Source organism: Salmo trutta, unplaced genomic scaffold (assembly GCF_901001165.1).
Source record: "Salmo trutta unplaced genomic scaffold, fSalTru1.1, whole genome shotgun sequence".
Lineage (NCBI taxonomy): Eukaryota > Metazoa > Chordata > Actinopteri > Salmoniformes > Salmonidae > Salmo > Salmo trutta.
In genome coordinates, this window is record NW_021823412.1 from 866,340 (window position 1) to 887,858 (window position 21,519).

The 21,519-nt window shown below is 47.1% G+C and overlaps 1 protein-coding gene and 1 long non-coding RNA gene across 10 annotated transcripts in view; both read left to right on the forward strand.

Annotated features, from left to right (window-relative positions):
- LOC115190779 (lysine-specific demethylase 4C-like) overlaps positions 1-15,436 on the forward strand; it is a 53,770-nt gene extending 38,334 nt beyond the window's left edge. For 4 of the 9 annotated variants that reach the window (XM_029748825.1, XM_029748829.1, XM_029748827.1 and 1 more), the window contains 6 exons: positions 2,718-2,960; positions 6,251-6,421; positions 6,719-6,838; positions 11,746-11,838; positions 14,257-14,475; positions 14,539-15,436. In XM_029748825.1, coding sequence (XP_029604685.1) covers positions 2,718-2,960; positions 6,251-6,421; positions 6,719-6,838; positions 11,746-11,838; positions 14,257-14,424 — 795 coding nt within the window. In that variant the 3' untranslated portion in view covers positions 14,425-14,475; positions 14,539-15,436. Of the gene's footprint in view, positions 1-2,717; positions 2,965-6,250; positions 6,422-6,718; positions 6,839-11,745; positions 11,839-14,256; positions 14,476-14,538 lie in introns of those variants that run through there. The other 5 variants (XM_029748830.1, XM_029748834.1, XM_029748826.1 and 2 more) reach the window with 4 other exon arrangements.
- LOC115190814 (uncharacterized) lies at positions 10,557-11,436 on the forward strand. Its single transcript, XR_003877412.1, has 2 exons — positions 10,557-10,589; positions 10,758-11,436. It is a non-coding gene; the product is annotated as an uncharacterized LOC115190814 (long non-coding RNA).
- Positions 15,437-21,519: the final 6,083 nt, after the last annotated feature.

Sequence of the window (21,519 nt, forward strand, 5' to 3'; positions counted from 1 at the left end):
TTGTCAGCTCGGGGATTCGATCCAGCAACCTTTCCGGTTACTGGCCCAACACTCTAACCACTAGGCTACCTGCCTCCTCTAACCACTAGGCTACCTGCCTCCCCTCTAACCACTAGGCTACCTGCCTCCTCTAACCACTAGGCTAGCTGCCTCCTCTAACCACTAGGCTAGCTGCCTCCTCTAACCACTAGGCTAGCTGCCTCCTCTAACCACTAGGCTAGCTACCTGTCCCCTCTAACTACTAGGCTAGCTACCTGTCCCCTCTATCCACTAGGCTAGCTACCTGTCCCCTCTATCCACTAGGCTAGCTACCTGTCCCCTCTAACCACTAGGCTAGCTGCCTCCCCTCTAACCACTAGGCTAGCTGCCTCCCCTCTAACCACTAGGCTAGCTGCCTCCCCTCTAACCACTAGGCTAGCTGCCTCCCCTCTAACCACTAGGCTAGCTGCCTCCCCTCTAACCACTAGGCTAGCTGCCTCCCCTCTAACCACTAGGCTAGCTGCCTCCCCTCTAACCACTAGGCTAGCTGCCTCCCCTCTAACCACTAGGCTAGCTGCCTCCCCTCTAACCACTAGGCTAGCTGCCTCCTCTAACCACTAGGCTAGCTGCCTCCTCTAACCACTAGGCTAGCTGCCTGCTCTAACCACTAGGCTAGCTGCCTGCTCTAACCACTAGGCTAGCTGCCTCCTCTAACCACTAGGCTAGCTACCTGTCTCTTCTAACCACTAGGCTAGCTACCTGTCCCCTCTAACTACTAGGCTAGCTACCTGTCCCCTCTATCCACTAGGCTAGCTACCTGTCCCCTCTATCCACTAGGCTAGCTACCTGTCCCCTCTAACCACTAGGCTAGCTGCCTCCCCTCTAACCACTAGGCTAGCTGCCTCCCCTCTAACCACTAGGCTACCTGTCTCCTCTAACCACTAGGCTAGCTGCCTCCCCTCTAACCACTAGGCTAGCTGCCTCCCCTCTAACCACTAGGCTAGCTGCCTCCCCTCTAACCACTAGGCTACCTGCCTCCTCTAACCACTAGGCTACCTGCCTCCTCTAACCACTAGGCTAGCTGCCTCCTCTAACCACCAGGCTAGCTGCCTCCTCTAACCACTAGGCTAGCTGCCTCCTCTAACCACTAGGCTAGCTGCCTCCTCTAACCACTAGGCTAGCTGCCTCCTCTAACCACCAGGCTACCTGCCTCCTCTAACCACTAGGCTAGCTGCCTCCTCTAACCACCAGGCTAGCTGCCTCCTCTAACCACTAGGCTAGCTGCCTCCTCTAACCACTAGGCTACCTGCCTCCTCTAACCACTAGGCTACCTGCCTCCTCTAACCACCAGGCTACCTGCAGAATTTATCAGTAGTGATGTGATGCAATAAGCACTGCTGCTATTCAAGCTGATGATTTATAGGGTTAAATCTGTAATACTGTCATGCTAACTGGAAGCTAATGATGGGGTTAAATCTGTACTACTGTCATGATTACTGGAAGCTAATGATGGGTTTAAATCTGTAGTACTGTCATGCTAACTGGAAGCTAATGATGGGTTTAAATCTGTAATACTGTCATGATTACTGGAAGCTAATGATGGGGTTTAAATCTGTAGTACTGTCATGATTACTGGAAGCTAATGATGGGGTTAAATCTGTACTACTGTCATGCTAACTGGAAGCTAATGATGGGGTTTAAATCTGTAATACTGTCATGCTTACTGGAAGCTAATGATGGGTTTAAATCTGTAGTACTGTCATGCTTACTGGAAGCTAATGATGGGTTTAAATCTGTAATACTGTCATGCTAACTGGAAGCTAATGATGGGTTTAAATCTGTACTACTGTCATGCTAACTGGAAGCTAATGATGGGGTTTAAATCTGTAGTACTGTCATGATTACTGGAAGCTAATGATGGGTTTAAATCTGTAATACTGTCATGATTACTGGAAGCTAATGATGGGGTTTAAATCTGTAATACTGTCATGCTAACTGGAAGCTAATGATGGGTTTAAATCTGTAGTGGAATGTGTTGATCTCCAGCTGTGTAGAGACACTAGCCAGGTGTATATACATCATATGAACATTTGAATTGACATATACGTGTTACTTAAATGAGCTTCAGTGACTGTATATTAGTTGAGTTGATTTTTCCGTGACATTGTGTTGAGTCAGACTGGAAGCAGGACAATCAACAGATTGAACTATATGGTTAAGATGGATGCTTACAGTCTAACTATAGGGTTAAATCTGGTCATATCTCCTGCTGTATAGAGATGTTTAGTTCATATAAACGTTTCATTTCCATATGCATTAGCTTAGTGAATTCAGTGGAGATGATTCTCTGTAGAAGAGTTGATTTAGTCAGTGGAGTTGATTCTCTTTAGAAGAGTTGATTTAGTCAGTGGAGTTGATTCTCACACTTCTACACACACAGAGAGAGAGAGAGAATCAACTCCACTGACTAAATCAATAGATACACTTCTACACACAGAGAGAGAGAATCTATTGATTTAGTCAGTGGAGTTGATTCTCTCTCTCTCTCTCTCTCTCTCTCTGTCTCTGTCTCTGTCTCTGTCTCTCTCTCTGTCTCTCTCTCTCTGTCTCTCTCTCTCTGTCTCTCTCTCTCTCTCTCTCTCTGTCTCTCTGTCTCTGTCTCTCTCTGTGTGTGTGTAGAAGTGTATCTATTGATTTAGTCAGTGGAGTTGATTCTCTCTCTCTCTCTCTCTGTGTAGAAGTGTATCTATTGCCGTAAGCGGAGTGTGAGGCGTGGCCAGGGTGGGGGAGGGGCATGTATCCAGTGTTCGTGCGGTCGATGTCCCACCTCCTTCCACGTTACCTGTGCCCACGCCGCCGGGGTCACCATGGAGCCGGACGATTGGCCCTACGTGGTGTCAATCACCTGCCACAGGCACCAATCACGGCGCTCGTCTGCTGTGAGTACTCAGAGTGGCTCGGCTTCGGTCCCTCCCACCACAGTAGGTAACACACACACACACCAAGTAGACACACACACACACACACCAAGTAGACACACACACACACACCAAGTAGACACACACACTTCCATAAGACAACTACACATCCATCCACATAAGCTGACCTAACAAGCCCACCTCTCAACCCCTCAGAACAGTTACATTTTCTTAACAAACTCACTTTATTTGTCTTTTCCCAATGCCAGCTTTGAGGCTTGTTTACCGTAGAGCTTTGAGGCTTGGTTACCGTAGAGCTTTGAGGCTTGGTTACCGTAGAGCTTTGAGGCTTGGTTACCGTAGAGCTTTGAGGCTTGGTTACCGTAGAGCTTTGAGGCTTGGTTACCGTAGAGCTTTGAGGCTTGGTTACCGTAGAGCTTTGAGGCCTGGTTACCGTAGAGCGTTGAGGCCTGGTTACCGTAGAGCTTTGAGGCTGGTTACCGTAGAGCTTTGAGGCTTGGTTACCGTAGAGCTTTGAGGCTTGGTTACCGTAGAGCTTTGAGGCTTGGTTACCGTAGAGCTTTGAGGCTTGGTTACCGTAGAGCTTTGAGGCTTGGTTACCGTAGAGCTTTGAGGCTTGGTTACCGTAGAGCTTTGAGGCTTGGTTACCGGAGAGCGTTGAGGCTTGGTTACCGTAGAGCTTTGAGGCTTGGTTACCGGCGAGCGTTGAGGCTTGGTTACCGTAGAGCTTTGAGGCTTGGTTACCGTAGAGCGTTGAGGCTTGGTTACCGTAGAGCTTTGAGGCTTGGTTACCGTAGAGCTTTGAGGCTTGGTTACCGTAGAGCTTTGAGGCTTGGTTACCGTAGAGCTTTGAGGCTTGGTTACCGTAGAGCTTTGAGGCTTGGTTACCGTAGAGCTTTGAGGCTTGGTTACCGTAGAGCTTTGAGGCTTGGTTACCGTAGAGCTTGAGGCTTGGTTACCGTAGAGCTTTGAGGCTTGGTTACCGTAGAGCTTTGAGGCTTGGTTACCGTAGAGCTTTGAGGCTTGGTTACCGTAGAGCTTTGAGGCTTGGTTACCGTAGAGCTTTGAGGCTTGGTTACCGGCGAGCGTTGAGGCTTGGTTACCGTAGAGCGTTGAGGCTTGGTTACCGTAGAGCTTTGAGGCTTGGTTACCGTAGAGCTTTGAGGCTTGGTTACCGTAGAGCTTTGAGGCTTGGTTACCGTAGAGCTTTGTGGCTTGGTTACCGTAGAGCTTTGAGACTTGGTTACCGTAGAGCTTTGAGACTTGGTTACCGTAGAGCTTTGAGGCTTGTTTACCGTAGAGCTTTGAGGCTTGTTTACCGTAGAGCTTTGAGGCTTGGTTACCGTAGAGCTTTGAGGCTTGGTTACCGTAGAGCTTTGAGGCTTGGTTACCGTAGAGCTTTGAGGCTTGGTTACCGTAGAGCTTTGAGGCTTGTTTACCGTAGAGCTTTGAGGCTTGGTTACCGTAGAGCTTTGAGGCCTGGTTACCGTAGAGCGTTGAGGCCTGGTTACCGTAGAGCTTTGAGGCTTGGTTACCGTAGAGCTTTGAGGCTTGGTTACCGTAGAGCTTTGAGGCTTGGTTACCGTAGAGCTTTGAGGCTTGGTTACCGTAGAGCTTTGAGGCTTGGTTACCGTAGAGCTTTGAGGCTTGGTTACCGTAGAGCTTTGAGGCTTGGTTACCGTAGAGCTTTGAGGCTTGGTTACCGTAGAGCTTGAGGTTGGTACCGTAGAGCTTTGGGCTGGTTACCGTAGAGCTTTGAGGCTTGGTTACCGTAGAGAGCTTTGAGGCTTGGTTACCGTAGAGCTTTGAGGCTTGGTTACCGTAGGAGCTGCTTGTACCGTAGCTTTGGTGGCCTTGGTTACCGTAGAGCGTTGAGGCTTTGTGGCTTGGTTACCGTAGAGCGTTGAGGCTTGGTTACCGTAGAGCGTTGAGGCTTGGTTACCGTAGAGCGTTGAGGCTTGGTTACCGTAGAGCGTTGAGGCTTGGTTACCGTAGAGCGTTGAGGCTTGGTTACCGTAGAGCTTTGTGGCTTGGTTACCGTAGAGCGTTGAGGCTTGGTTACCGTAGAGCGTTGAGGCTTTGTGGCTTGGTTACCGTAGCTGAAGGCTTGGTTACCGTAGAGCTTGAGGCTTGTTACCGTAGAGCGTTGAGGCTTGGTTACCGTAGAGCGTTGAGGCTTGGTTACCGTAGAGCGTTGAGGCTTGGTTACCGTAGAGCGTTGAGGCTTGGTTACCGTAGAGCTTTGAGGCTTGGTTACCGTAGAGCGTTGAGGCTTGGTTACCGTAGAGCGTTGAGGCTTGGTTACCGTAGAGCGTTGAGGCTTGGTTACCGTAGAGCTTTGTGGCTTGGTTACCGTAGAGCTTTGTGGCTTGGTTACCGTAGAGCTTTGTGGCTTGGTTACCGTAGAGCTTTGTGGCTTGGTTACCGTAGAGCTTTGAGGCTTGGTTACCGTAGAGCGTTGAGGCTTGGTTACCGTAGAGCGTTGAGGCTTGGTTACCGTAGAGCGTTGAGGCTTGGTTACCGTAGAGCGTTGAGGCTTGGTTACCGTAGAGCGTTGTGGCTTGGTTACCGTAGAGCTTTGAGGCTTGGTTACCGTAGAGCGTTGAGGCTTGGTTACCGTAGAGCTTTGAGGCTTGGTTACCGTAGAGCTTTGAGGCTTGGTTACCGTAGAGCTTTGAGGCTTGGTTACCGTAGAGCTTTGAGGCTTGGTTACCGTAGAGCTGTGAGGCTTGGTTACCGTAGAGCTTTGTGGCTTGGTTACCGTAGAGCTTTGTGGCTTGGTTACCGTAGAGCGTTGAGGCTTGGTTACCGTAGAGCTTTGAGGCTTGGTTACCGTAGAGCTTTGTGGCTTGGTTACCGTAGAGCGTTGAGGCTTGGTTACCGTAGAGCTTTGAGGCTTGGTTACCGTAGAGCGTTGAGGCTTGGTTACCGTAGAGCGTTGAGGCTTGGTTACCGTAGAGCGTTGAGGCTTGGTTACCGTAGAGCGTTGAGGCTTGGTTACCGTAGAGCGTTGTGGCTTGGTTACCGTAGAGCTTTGTGGCTTGGTTACCGTAGAGCTTTGAGGCTTGGTTACCGTAGAGCGTTGAGGCTTGGTTACCGTAGAGCGTTGAGGCTTGGTTACCGTAGAGCTTTGAGGCTTGGTTACCGTAGAGCTTTGAGGCTTGTTTACCGTAGAGCTTTGAGGCTTGTTTACCGTAGAGCTTTGAGGCTTGGTTACCGTAGAGCGTTGAGGCTTGGTTACAAATATACCTTTCTACTAGTGAGACACTGTGGTCTTCTATCCTCAGCCAGACAGTGATATCTCTCTCTCCTTCCATCTCTCTCTCTCTCAGCAGCGTTTAGCGTTTCAGAAGGACATTGTCCTGGGTCAGACCGTCATCTCCAAACACAAGAACCTGCGCTACTACAGTTCAAAGGTCACCCAGGTGACCTCCCAGACCTTCTATGAGGTCATGTTTGATGACGGATCCTTCAGCAACGACACCTACCCAGAGGACATAGTGGTGAGGAGGGATATATACACACACACACACACACACACACACCACCCAGAGGACAGAGTGGTGAGGAGGGACACACACACACACACACCCCACCCAGAGGACATAGTGGTGAGGAGGGATATACACACACACACACCCCACCCAGAGGACAGAGTGGTGAGGAGGGACTCACACCCCCACCCAGAAGACATAGTGGTGAGGAGGGATACACACACACACACCCCCCACCCAGAGGACATAGTGGTGAGGAGGGATATACATGACACACCACTGAGCTCCTCTCTCCTGTCCTCTCAGAGCAGGGACTGTGCCTGTCTGGGTCCTCCTGAAGTAGGGGAGGCTGTCCAGGTCAAGTGGCCTGATGGACTCTTCTATGGAGCCAAATACCAGGGATCAAACACCTCGTATATGTACCAGGTAAACACACACACACACACACACAGCAGAGACACACACACACAGCAGAGACACACACACACACACACAGCAGAGACACACACATACAGTACTAGTCAAAAGTTTGGACACACCTACTCATTCAAGGATTTTTCTTTATTTTTACTATTTTCTACATTGTAGAATAATAGTGAAGACATCAAAACTATGACATAACACATATGGAATCATTTACTAACCAAAAAAAGTGTTAAACAAATCCAAATATATTTTACATTTGAGATTCTTCAAAGTAGTTACCCTTTGCGTTGATGACAGCTTTGCACACTCATGGCATTCTCTCAACCAGCTTCATGGTAGTCACCTGGAATGCATTTCAATTAAGAGGTGTGCCTTAGTGAATTTGTGGAATTTCTTTCCTTTTTAATGCATTTGAGCCAATCAGTTGTTACCTCTGCTGCAGAGGATAAGTTCATTAGAGTTAACTGCACCGCAGATTACAGCCCAAATAAATGCTTCACAGAGTTCAAGTAACAGACACATCTCAACATCAACTGTTCAGAGGAGACTGCGTGAATCAGGCCTTCATGGTCGAATTGCTGCATCCTGGACACATACACTTATTTGACTTTCGTGACACATTGCAGCCATTACATAAAGGTGTTAGTCCAGAACCAAGACAGGACACTCTGCAGCCGTTACATAAAGGTGTTAGTCCAGAACCAAGACAGGACACACTGCAGCCATTACATAAAGGTGTTAGTCCAGAACCAAGACAGGACACTCTGCAGCCGTTACATAAAGGTGTTAGTCCAGAACCAAGACAGGACACACTGCAGCCATTACATAAAGGTGTTAGTCCAGAACCAAGACAGGACACACTGCAGCCGTTACATAAAGGTGTTAGTCCAGAACCAAGACAGGACACACTGCAGCCGTTACATAAAGGTGTTAGTCCAGAACCAAGACAGGACACACTGCAGCCGTTACATAAAGGTGTTAGTCCAGAACCAAGACAGGACACACTGCAGCCGTTACATAAAGGTGTTAGTCCAGAACCAAGACAAGACACACTGCAGCCGTTACATAAAGGTGTTAGTCCAGAACCAAGACAGGACACACTGCAGCCGTTACATAAAGGTGTTAGTCCAGAACCAAGACAGGACACACTGCAGCCGTTACATAAAGGTGTTAGTCCAGAACCAAGACAGGACACACTGCAGCCGTTACATAAAGGTGATAGTCCAGAACCAAGACAGGACACACTGCAGCCGTTACATAAAGGTGTTAGTCCAGAACCAAGACAGGACACAGGGCAGCCGTTACATAAAGGTGTTAGTCCAGAACCAAGACAGGACACACTGCAGCCGTTACATAAAGGTGTTAGTCCAGAACCAAGACAGGACACACTGCAGCCGTTACATAAAGGTGATAGTCCAGAACCAAGACAGGACACACTGCAGCCGTTACATAAAGGTGTTAGTCCAGAACCAAGACAGGACACACTGCAGCCGTTACATAAAGGTGTTAGTCCAGAACCAAGACAGGACACACTGCAGCCGTTACATAAAGGTGTTAGTCCAGAACCAAGGCAGAACACACTGCAGCCGTTACATAAAGGTGTTAGTCCAGAACCAAGACAGGACACACTGCAGCCGTTACATAAAGGTGTTAGTCCAGAACCAAGACAGGACACACTGCAGCCGTTACATAAAGGTGATAGTCCAGAACCAAGACAGGACACAGGGCAGCCGTTACATAAAGGTGTTAGTCCAGAACCAAGACAGGACACACTGCAGCCGTTACATAAAGGTGTTAGTCCAGAACCAAGACAGGACACACTGCAGCCGTTACATAAAGGTGTTAGTCCAGAACCAAGACAGGACACACTGCAGCCGTTACATAAAGGTGATAGTCCAGAACCAAGACAGGACACACTGCAGCCGTTACATAAAGGTGATAGTCCAGAACCAAGGCAGAACACACTGCAGCCGTTACATAAAGGTGATAGTCCAGAACCAAGACAGGACACACTGCAGCCGTTACATAAAGGTGATAGTCCAGAACCAAGACAGGACACACTGCAGCCGTTGCATAAAGGTGATAGTCCAGAACCAAGACAGGACACACTGCAGCCGTTACATAAAGGTGATAGTCCAGAACCAAGGCAGAACACACTGCAGCCGTTACATAAAGGTGTTAGTCCAGAACCAAGAACCAAGACAGGACACACTGCAGCCGTTACATAAAGGTGTTAGTCCAGAACCAAGACAGGACACACTGCAGCCGTTACATAAAGGTGATAGTCCAGAACCAAGACAGGACACACTGCAGCCGTTACATAAAGGTGATAGTCCAGAACCAAGAACCAAGACAGGACACACTGCAGCCGTTACATAAAGGTGTTAGTCCAGAACCAAGGCAGAACACACTGCAGCCATTACATAAAGGTGATAGTCCAGAACCAAGAACCAAGACAGGACACACTGCAACCGTTACATAAAGGTGTTAGTCCAGAACCAAGACAGGACACACTGCAGCCGTTACATAAAGGTGTTAGTCCAGAACCAAGACAGGACACACTGCAGCCGTTACATAAAGGTGATAGTCCAGAACCAAGACAGGACACACTGCAGCCGTTACATAAAGGTGTTAGTCCAGAACCAAGACAGGACACACTGCAGCCGTTACATAAAGGTGATAGTCCAGAACCAAGACAGGACACAGGGCAGTGTCCTGAACTCACTCAACTTTGTCATCTTTAGTACCCTGAACTCGGTGACTTTAACCAGTCCGTAAGTTCTATGTAGAGAGAGAGAGAGACTGGCAAAGAGAGGGGGAGGATTGAGAAAACAGATGGAGAGAGATGGCGGGCGCGAGGGAGAGAGAGATGAAGAGAGAGAGCGTGAGAGATGATGGAGGAGAATGAGGTGGTGATGGTCTGCATTATTTAAACATGATGAAATATTCACCAAGTCAAGATGGCGGAGCAGCCACTTAAGTCTCTAGTTGAGTTTGTTCTCTCTCTGTGGGAACGCGTGTTATGTTGCACAACAGCAGCTGACGCATGGGGCTGCTCTGTGACGACAGTTACCGTAGGTGGACCACGGTTTAGAGAAGTGTTAACGGGGAAAAAACCTTGCTCCACACGTTAAGGTGGAGAGAGGTGGGTTAAGGTGGAGAGAGGTGGGGTTAGGGTGGAGAGAGGTGGGGTTAGGGTGGAGAGAGGTGGGGTTAGGGTGGAGAGAGGTGGGGTTAGGGTGGAGAGAGGTGGGGTTAGGGTGGAGAGAGGTGGGGTTAGGGTGGAGAGAGGTGGGGTTAGGGTGGAGAGAGGTGGGGTTAGGGTGGAGAGAGGTGGGGTTAGGGTGGAGAGAGGTGGGGTTAAGGTATGCCTAAACCGCTCTCTGATGCAGGTACTGCTCAGTGTTGCCAGATGGGAGGTTTTATAATGTGGAAATGGTCACTTTAATAACTTTGATAAGTAGATGAATAGACAGGAGGTTTAATAATGTTTAATAACTTTGATAAGGAGATGAATAGACAGAAGGTTTAATAACTTTGATAAGTAGATGAATAGACAGGAGATTTAATAACTTTGATAAGGAGATGAATAGACAGGAGGTTTAATAATGTTTAATAACTTTGATAAGGAGATGAATAGACAGGAGGTTTAATAATGTTTAATAACTTTGATAAGGAGATGAATAGACAGAAGGTTTAATAAGGTTTAATAACTTTGATAAGGAGATGAATAGACAGGAGGTTTAATAATGTTTAATAACTTTGATAAGGAGATGAATAGACAGGAGGTTTAATAAGGTTTAATAACTTTGATAAGGAGATGAATAGACAGGAGGTTTAATAATGTTTAATAACTTTGATAAGGAGATGAATAGACAGAAGGTTTAATAACTTTGATAATTAGATGAATAGACAGGAGGTTTAATAACTTTGATAAGTAGATGAATAGACAGGAGGTTTAATAACTTTGATAAGGAGATGGATAGACAGGAGGTTTAATAATGTTTAATAACTTTGATAAGTAGATGAATAGACAGGAGGTTTAATAACTTTGATAAGTAGATGGATAGACAGGAGGTTTAATAACTTTGATAAGTAGATGGATAGACAGGAGGTTTAATAACTTTGATAAGGAGATGAATAGACAGGAGGTTTAATAATGTTTAATAACTTTGATAAGGAGATGAATAGACAGGAGGTTTAATAATGTTTAATAACTTTGATAAGGAGATGGATAGACAGGAGGTTTAATAATGTTTAATAACTTTGATAAGGAGATGAATAGACAGGAGGTTTAATAACTTTGATAAGTAGATGAATAGACAGGAGGTTTAATAACTTTGATAAGTAGATGGATAGACAGGAGGTTTAATAACTTTGATAAGGAGATGAATAGACAGGAGGTTTAATAATGTTTAATAACTTTGATAAGGAGATGGATAGACAGGAGGTTTAATAATGTTTAATAACTTTGATAAGGAGATGAATAGACAGGAGGTTTAATAACTTTGATAAGTAGATGAATAGACAGGAGGTTTAATAACTTTGATAAGTAGATGGATAGACAGGAGGTTTAATAATGTTTAATAACTTTGATAAGGAGATGAATAGACAGGAGGTTTAATAATGTTTAATAACTTTGATAAGGAGATGGATAGACAGGAGGTTTAATAATGTTTAATAACTTTGATAAGGAGATGGATAGACAGGAGGTTTAATAACTTTAGTAACTTAACATTAGTATTAAGTAGTGGTCAGATTTTAAATAAACATTTCATCCAACCATGAGGAAGTGTGTGTAGGGCTATATCACATTGATGGACAGAAATGGAATATAACTGAATGATATAATATCCCCAGAATAAATGGATGTGAATTAGTAAGGTTGTGTGTTTGTGGTTTCCCAGGTGGAGTTTGAGGATGGTTCCCAGGTGGTTGCTAAGAGAGAGGACGTCTATACTCTGGATGAAGACCTTCCCAAAAAGGTCAAAGGGCGACTCGTAAGTACTGTACTCGCTCAACATCTACTGGCCTGTGTGGTCCTGTATTGTTTATAGTGATATGATGCTATTATACATGACCAAAGGTATGCGGACAGCTGCTCATCGAACATCTCATTCCAAAATCATGGGCATTAATATAGAGTTGGTCCCCCCTTTACTGCTATAACAGCCTCCACTCTTCTGGGAAGGATTTCCACTAGATGTTGGAACATTGCTGCGGGGACTTTCTTCCATTCAGCCACAAGAGCATTAGTGAGGTCGGGCACTGATGTTGGGCGATTTAGGCCTGGCTTGCAGTCGGCGTTCCAATTCATCCCAAAGGCATTCGATGGGGTTGAGGTCAGGGCTCCTTGCAGGCCAGTCATGTTCTTCCACACTGATCTCAACAAATCATTTCTGTATGGACCTCGCCTTGTGCACGGGGGCATTGTCATGCTGAAACAGGAAAGGGCCTTCCCCAAACTGCTGCCACAAAGTTGGAGCACAGAATCGTCTAGAATGTCATTGTATGCTGTAGCGTTAAGATTTCCCTTCACTGGAACTAAGGGGCCTGAACCATGAAAAACAGCCCCAGACCATTATTCCTCCTCCACCAAACTTTACAGTGCATTGGGGCAGGTAGTGTTCTTCTGGTATCCGCCAAACCCAGATTCGTCCGTCTGACTGCCAAATGGTGAAGCGTGATTCATCACTCCAGAGAACGCGATTCCACTCTCCAGAGTCCAATGGCGGCGAGCTTTACACCACTCCAGCCGAAGCTTGGCATTGCGCATGGTGATCTTAGGCTTGTGTGTGGCTGCTCTGCCATGGAAACACATAACCAACAGTTCTTGTGCTGACGTTGCTTCTAGGGCCGGTTTGGAACTCGGTAGTGAGTGTTGCAACCGAGGACAGACAATTTTTACGCGCTTCAGCACTCGGCGGTCCCGCTCTGTGAGCTTGTGTGTCCTACCACTTCACGACTGAGCCCTTGTTGCTCCTAGACGTTTCCACTTCACAATAACAGCACTTACAGTTGAATGTGGCAGCTCTAGCAGGGCAGGAATTTCACAAACTGACTTGTTGGAAAGGTGGCATCCTATGACGGTGCCACGTTGAAAGTCACTGAGCTCTTCAGTAAGGCCATTCTACTGCCAGTGTTTGTCTATGTAGTTTGTATGACTGTGTGCTCGATTTTATACACCTGTCAACAACGAGTGTGGCAGAAATGGCTAAATCCACTCATTTGAAGGGGTGTCCACATACTTTTGTGTGTGTATATATAGTGTAAATAACGTAACGCCATGGCAACCCTGGACATATCATCTATAGATTTGTCTAGGAGTCTCTAACCCTGGGAATATCATCTATAGAGATGTCTAGGAGTCTCTAACCCTGGGAATATCATCTATAGAGATGTCTAGGAGTCTCTAACCCTGGGAATATCATCTATAGAGATGTCTAGGAGTCTCTAACCCTGGGAATATCATCTATAGATTTGTCTAGGAGTCTCTAACCCTGGGAATATCATCTATAGATTTGTCTAGGAGTCTCTAACCCTGGGAATATCATCTATATAGTTGTCTAGGAGTCTCTAACCCTGGGAATATCATCTATATAGTTGTCTAGGAGTCTCTAACCCTGGAAATATCATCTATATAGTTGTCTAGGAGTCTCTAACCCTGGAAATATCATCTATAGAGTTATCTAGGAGTCTCAACCCTGGAAATATCATCTATATAGTTATCTAGGAGTCTCAACCCTGGAAATATCATCTATATAGTTGTCTAGGAGTCTCTAACCCTGGGAATATCATCTATAGAGATGTCTAGGAGTCTCTAACCCTGGAAATATCATCTATAGAGATGTCTAGGAGTCTCTAACCCTGGGAATATCATCTATAGAGATGTCTAGGAGTCTCTAACCCTGGAAATATCATCTATATAGTTGTCTAGGAGTCTCTAACCCTGGAAATATCATCTATAGAGATGTCTAGGAGTCTCTAACCCTGGGAATATAATCTATATAGTTGTCTAGGAGTCTCTAACCCTGGAAATATCATCTATAGAGATGTCTAGGAGTCTCTAACCCTGGGAATATCATCTATAGAGATGTCTAGGAGTCTCTAACCCTGACAATTTGACTGGTACAACATTATATTTCTATGATGGCAGCATTGTAGAAAATAGATATGTACTGTACTAGACTGACTGATATACTATACTACTATACTAGACTGACTGTATATACTATACTACTAGACTGACTGTATATACTATACTAGACTGACTGTATATACTATACTACTAGACTGACTGTATGGACTCTGATCTATATACTATACTACTATACTAGACTGACTGTATGGACTCTGATCTATATACTATTCCAATACCTGTATCTTTATCTTCTTCTCTCCTTCTCTCCTCTCTCCAGTCGACGGCATCCAGCATGCGTTTCCAGGACGCCTTCTTCACGACCCAGGGAGAGAGGAAGAGACAGAGAACGCCCAACTCCCGTTTCCAGAAAGACTATGTGGCCCTCCCAGGCCTCCTTACCGCCAGCAAGAGCACATGGGAGCCCCGCAGCCCTAAAGGAAAATGATAGAGGGGTGGAGAGATGGATGGAGTGATGACAAATGAATGCACTGATGTATGTGTGGGTGTAGCTGTGGGATGTAAAGGTGTGTGTGTGTGTGTGTGTGTGTGTGTGTGTGTGTGTGTGTGTGTGTGGGTGTAGCTGTGGGATGTAAAGGTGTGTGTGTGTGTGTGGGGGGGGGGGGTAGGAAAGCGGGCTGGGCAGAGGAGAATTTTGATTGGACTTGTGTTGTGGTGGTTGCCCAGTGCTTTCTCATAAGTCAGGGAATTCAAAACAAAAAAAAACGATTTGTCACCTGATTGCGTTTTCTTTTTATTAATAAATGACAAAAACACGTTTTTCTTTGTATATTACAAAAACAAACTGAGCTATTTTTTTTCTAAACAAGCCTACAATACAGTAGCGTTTTGGAATCTGCTGTATCTACCTGATGATTATTTTGAATATGAATGCATCCCCAGTCCCAGGCTGTGCCCCAAATGGCTCCCTATTTACTGTACTACATTTGACCAGGGCTCTGGTTAAAAGTAGTGCACTTCTATAAGGGAATAGTGTGCCATTTGGGAGATAGTCCCAGTGTTTTCCCTCCGCATGTTAGCTGTCGTCTGCTACTTCTTCTCCTCGGCCGCGTCTCCATACTCTCAAAACAGCTTCCTCTCCTCGTTTCCTTGTATACTCGTCTCCTTTCCTTTATCCTCCATTTGCACTGACCTGAAAGGTGAAAGCGAACTCACAATAGACATCGGCCATTTTGATATTGCTTTAATTTGTCCGGTCTTGCCAGATCAGTGCAGATTAAGTAAAGGAGTTGAGGAAAGGAGACGAGAAGAGGAAGCAACTAGATAATTGAGTTCTCTGTCCTCTTAACATGTGAAACAGAGTTGCTACTGTCACTGTGTTGAATAAAAACATGATTGTCTAATTATTTAATTTAATATTTTTATTTATTTTTGGGGCTTGCTTTAAAAAAAAAGTATTGCTAACTGCTGTAAGGAAAAAAATAAATTACTTCCATGTCCTGCGTTGTTTATGATTTGACGAGGCAGGAGTGAGCGTGTTGTAGAGGTAGAATGAATGATTTGACGAGGCAGGAGTGAGCGTGTTGTAGAATGAATGATTTGACGAGGCAGGAGTGAGCATGATGTAAAGGTAGTTAAAGGCCGGTGTTATGATACTGAAGGTTTGTTTACGCTAGTGGCTAGATGGCGCCGGGGACAACAGTCATTGAAAACTGTTGCATTTTAGCCTAACCCTTTTTCTAACCTTAACCTCATTCTCCTAACCTGTTATGTAAACAAACCATTAGTATCGCACTTTGTCGGCTACGCACAATTTTTAAAGGTCATTTCCAATTGAGTCGACATATAGTATGCAGCGCGGTCGTATTGAATCCGGACTACATTAGGCGGACGTGAAAATAATTGCACACAATGAATCATTGGCACCTGGCGGTTTCTGTGCCTGGTAACTTAAACCCACAGTAGCTAATTTGTCTCACTTTGACCTGCTGACCAGCAGAGGACATGATCTTGAGACTTAACCAGAGTTTAACCTGCAGCCATGTTCTGGAGTTTAGATGGGGAAACTCCTGAGCCTTGACTGGGGTTAGAACCTCCAACCGTGCTCCAGAGCCTTGACTGGGGTTAGAACCTCCAACCGTGCTCCAGAGCCTTGACTGGGGTTAGAACCTCCAACCGTGCTCCAGAGCCTTGACTGGGGTTAGAACCTCCAACCGTGCTCCAGAGCCTTGACTGGGGTTAGAACCTCCAACCGTGCTCCAGAGCCTTGACTGGGGTTAGAACCTCCAACCGTGCTCCAGAGCCTTGACTGGGGTTAGAACCCCCAACCGTGCTCCAGAGCCTTGACTGGGGTTAGAACCTCCAACCGTGCTCCAGAGCCTTGACTGGGGTTAGAACCTCCAACCGTGCTCCAGAGCCTTGACTGGGGTTAGAACCTCCAACCGTGCTCCAGAGCCTTGACTGGGGTTAGAACCTCCAACCGTGCTCCAGAGCCTTGACTGGGGTTAGAACCCCCAACCGTGCTCCAGAGCCTTGACTGGGGTTAGAACCTCCAACCGTGCTCCAGAGCCTTGACTGGGGTTAGAACCTCCAACCGTGCTCCAGAGCCTTGACTGGGGTTAGAACCTCCAACCGTGCTCCTGAGCCTTGACTGGGGTTAGAACCTACAACCGTGCTCCAGAGCCTTGACTGGGGTTAGAACCTCCAACCGTGCTCCAGAGCCTTGACTGGGGTTAGAACCCCCAACCGTGCTCCAGAGCCTTGACTGGGGTTAGAACCCCCAACCGTGCTCCAGAGCCTTGACTGGGGTTAGAACCTCCAACCGTGCTCCAGAGCCTTGACTGGGGTTAGAACCTCCAACCGTGCTCCAGAGCCTTGACTGGGGTTAGAACCTCCAACCGTGCTCCAGAGCCTTGACTGGGGTTAGAACCTCCAACCGTGCTCCAGAGCCTTGACTGGGGTTAGAACCTCCAACCGTGCTCCAGAGCCTTGACTGGGGTTAGAACCCCCAACCGTGCTCCAGAGCCTTGACTGGGGTTAGAACCTCCAACCGTGCTCCAGAGCCTTGACTGGGGTTAGAACCTCCAACCGTGCTCCAGAGCCTTGACTGGGGTTAGAACCCCCAACCGTGCTCCAGAGCCTTGACTGGGGTTAGAACCTCCAACCGTGCTCCAGAGCCTTGACTGGGGTTAGAACCCCCAACCGTGCTCCAGAGCCTTGACTGGGGTTAGAACCTCCAACCGTGCTCCAGAGCCTTGACTGGGGTTAGAACCCCCAACCGTGCTCCAGAGCCTTGACTGGGGTTAGAACCTCCAACCGTGCTCCAGAGCCTTGACTGGGGTTAGAACCCCCAACCGTGCTCCAGAGCCTTGACTGGGGTTAGAACCTCCAACCGTGCTCCAGAGCCTTGACTGGGGTTAGAACCTCCAACCGTGCTCCAGAGCCTTGACTGGGGTTAGAACCTCCAACCGTGCTCCAGAGCCTTGACTGGGGTTAGAACCCCCAACCGTGCTCCAGAGCCTTGACTGGGGTTAGAACCTCCAACCGTGCTCCAGAGCCTTGACTGGGGTTAGAACCCCCAACCATGCTCCAGAGCCTTGACTGGGGTTAGAACCTCCAACCGTGCTCCAGAGCCTTGACTGGGGTTAGAACCCCCAACCGTGCTCCAGAGCCTTGACTGGGGTTAGAACCTCCAACCGTGCTCCAGAGCCTTGACTGGGGTTAGAACCTCCAACCGTGCTCCAGAGCCTTGACTGGGGTTAGAACCCCCAACCGTGCTCCAGAGCCTTGACTGGGGTTAGAACCTCCAACCGTGCTCCAGAGCCTTGACTGGGGTTAGAACCCCCAACCATGCTCCAGAGCCTTGACTGGGGTTAGAACCTCCAACCGTGCTCCAGAGCCTTGACTGGGGTTAGAACCCCCAACCGTGCTCCAGAGCCTTGACTGGGGTTAGAACCTCCAACCGTGCTCCAGAGCCTTGACTGGGGTTAGAACCCCCAACCGTGCTCCAGAGAGCCTTGACTGGGGTTCAAACCCCCAACCGTGCTCCAGAGCCTTGATGGTTTAGAACCTCCAACCGTGCTCCAGAGAGCCTTGACTGGGGTTAGAACCTCCAACCGTGCTCCAGAGCCTTGACTGGGGTTAGAACCTATAACCGTGCTCCAGAGCCTTGACTGGGGTTAGAACCTCCAACCATGCTCCAGAGCCTTGACTGGGGTTAGAACCCCCAACCGTGCTCCAGAGAGCCTTGACTGGGGTTAGAACCCCCAACCATGCTCCAGAGCCTTGACTGGGGTTAGAACCTCCAACCATGCTCCAGAGCCTTGACTGGGGTTAGAACCTCCAACCATGCTCCAGAGCCTTGACTGGGGTTAGAACCCCCAACCGTGCTCCAGAGAGCCTTGACTGGGGTTAGAACCCCCAACCGTGCTCCAGAGCCTTGACTGGGGTTAGAACCCCCAACCGTGCTCCAGAGCCTTGATGGTTTAGAACCTCCAACCGTGCTCCAGAGAGCCTTGACTGGGGTTAGAACCTCCAACCGTGCTCCAGAGCCTTGACTGGGGTTAGAACCCCCAACCATGCTCCAGAGCCTTGACTGGGGTTAGAACCCCCAACCATGCTCCAGAGCCTTGCTCAAATTTCAAAGGGTTTAGGTTATGTTAGGCATTAACTCAGAATTGTTTATGTTAGGGCAATATGTTCAGGCAATAACTCCGAATGGTAAGGGTTAAGGATCAGTTTAAAAGATAAATATCAAAAACAACTTTATATTGCTGGATTCAAACTTGCAACCTTTGCAATCAGAGGCAGATGAAAAGTACTTGAAGGTAACAGAACAGCGCTCACTGTTTCCCCTAGTGGTCGGTTTCCATGTCATCTCCCGACGTCCTCAGACATGGATGGACATGGAATACGGACTTCTATCACAGTTGACCTGGCTGTGCAGTGACACTGACAGGGATGGAAGTGTTGAGTTTCCTCTACTGAACGACTTCTGTACTCAGGAGAAAAAGCTCTGGAAAAAGCTCAGTATTTTAATAGGCTAAAATTGTTCCAGAACCCCAGGATTGATCACTCACGCTTATCACTCCCTTCCAGACAATTTACGTGTGACAGCCAATCCCAGCAGCCTTGGCTGGCTCTGCAGCAGAGTCCTACGTGTGACAGCCAATCCCAGCAGCCTTGGCTGGCTCTGCAGCAGAGTCCTACGTGTGACAGCCAATCCCAGCAGCCTTGGCTGGCTCTGCAGCAGAGTCCTACGTGTGACAGCCAATCCCAGCAGCCTTGGCTGGCTCTGCAGCAGAGTCCTACGTGTGACAGCCAATCCCAGCAGCCTTGGCTGGCTCTGCAGCAGAGTCCTACGTGTGACAGCCAATCCCAGCAGCCTTGGCTGGCTCTGCAGCAGAGTCCTACGTGTGACAGCCAATCCCAGCAGCCTTGGCTGGCTCTGCAGCAGAGTCCTACGTGTGACAGCCAATCCCAGCAGCCTTGGCTGGCTCTGCAGCAGAGTCCTACGTGTGAAGACAAACCATGATAGAGAACCTTTCGGTTACTAGTCCAACGCTCTAACCACTAGGCTACGCTGCCGCCCCAAGCTGGTGCATAAGCAGGTTCATGTCCATTCTAGTATTGTAATTCCTAATTCTATGGGGGGCGACCACCAGGTTGAGAAGTTGCCTTCCATCCAAGAGGTTATGGGTTCAAAACCCCATCTCTTCCTGTTTTAGTAGACTTTTCTGTGGACGTCGATGTCAAAAAATGATAAAGGGAAATGTAATGAGAGTGAAGAAGTCTATGGCGTAAGGATCTCATCAACCAAAGCACAGGGCTGAGCCAGTTAAGAACAAATTCTTATTTACAATGACGGCCGGATGTCATTTCAGCCTGGACTCAAATCACATTTTATTGGTCACATACACATGGTTAGCAGATGTTAATGCGAGTGTAGCGAAATGCTTGTGCTTCTAGTTCCGACCATGCAGTAATATCTAACAAGTAATCTAACCTAACAATTTCACAACAACTACCTTATACACACAAGTGTAAAGGAATGAATAAGAATATGTACATAAAAATATATGAATGAGTGATGGCCGAACGGCATAGGCAAGATGCAGTAGATGGTATAGAGTACAGTATATACATATGAGATGAGTAATGTAGGGTATGTAAACATTATATAAAGTGGAATTGTTTAAAGTGACTAGTGATACATTGATTACATCAATTTTTCCATTATGAAAGTGGCTGGAGTCGAGTCAGTATGTTGGCAGCAGCCACTCAATGTTAGTGATGGCTGTTTAACAGTCTGGTGGCTTTGAGATAGAAGCTGTTTTTCAGTCTCTCGGTCCCAGCTTTGATGCACCTGTACTGACCTCGCCTTCTGGATGATAGCGGGGTGAACAGGCAGTGGCTCGGGTGGTTGCTGTCCTTGATGATCTTTTTGGCCTTCCTGTGACATCGGGTGGTGTAGGTGTCCTGGAGGGCGGGTAGTTTGCCCCCGGTGATGCGTTGTGCAGACCACACTACCCTCTGGAGAGCCTTACGGTTATGGTGCTCTACACTGCTCTACACTCTCTACACGCTCTACACTGCTCTACACTCTCTACACTGCTCTACACTCTCTACACGCTCTACACTGCTCTACCCTCTCTACACTCTCTACACTCTCTACACTCTCTACACTCTCTACACTGCTCTACACTGCTCTACACTCTCTACACTCTCTACACTGCTCTACACGCTCTACACTCTCTACACGCTCTACACTGCTCTACCCTCTCTACACTCTCTACACTCTCTACACTGCTCTACACTCTCTACACTCTCTACACTGCTCTACACTGCTCTACACTCTCTACACTCTCTACACTGCTCTACACGCTCTACACTCTCTACACTCTCTACACTCTCTACACTCTCTACACGCTCTACACTCTCTACACTCTCTACACTCTCTACACTCTCTACACGCTCTACACTGCTCTACACTCTCTACACTCTCTACACTGCTCTACACTCTCTTTCATATCACAGCCAATTCTTGTCACATTCTGTCATGAACAAAGAAGCATGCTGGTACATTCTCTCTCTCTTTCTCGTAGTCCTCTCTAACAGTCACACATCATACTAACCTCTAACACAAGCAGAAGCACCAAAATATTTTTTTTTCACTTGAGTTTATTTGTAACAAAAAAAACTTGTGTCGACAAAGAACAGAATTTCATAGACTTTTTTTTTTTTTCCAGTGTCGCCGCAGGGAACTGAAGAAAAATTACAAAGCACTTGTTTCACTCAAAACAGAAAACCGTTTACATGTACAGGTTGTTCGGAGGTAATTTGATTATTTCCTTTTAACACGCCCTATTCTGTTTAAAATTTCTCTTTTTTTTTTTAATAAACTCCAGTTTTATTCATCCACATGATACATTTGGGGAGAAAATAACAATTTATTTATTAATTTATGTGATAGTTTATAGTTTTATTTAGTGGTAGCATGACCAGAGGGTGACATATTACACAAGTGACTGTGATAGAAGCTTTCATTAAAAATCTGTTTCATTTATTTAATAGTTATTTATTT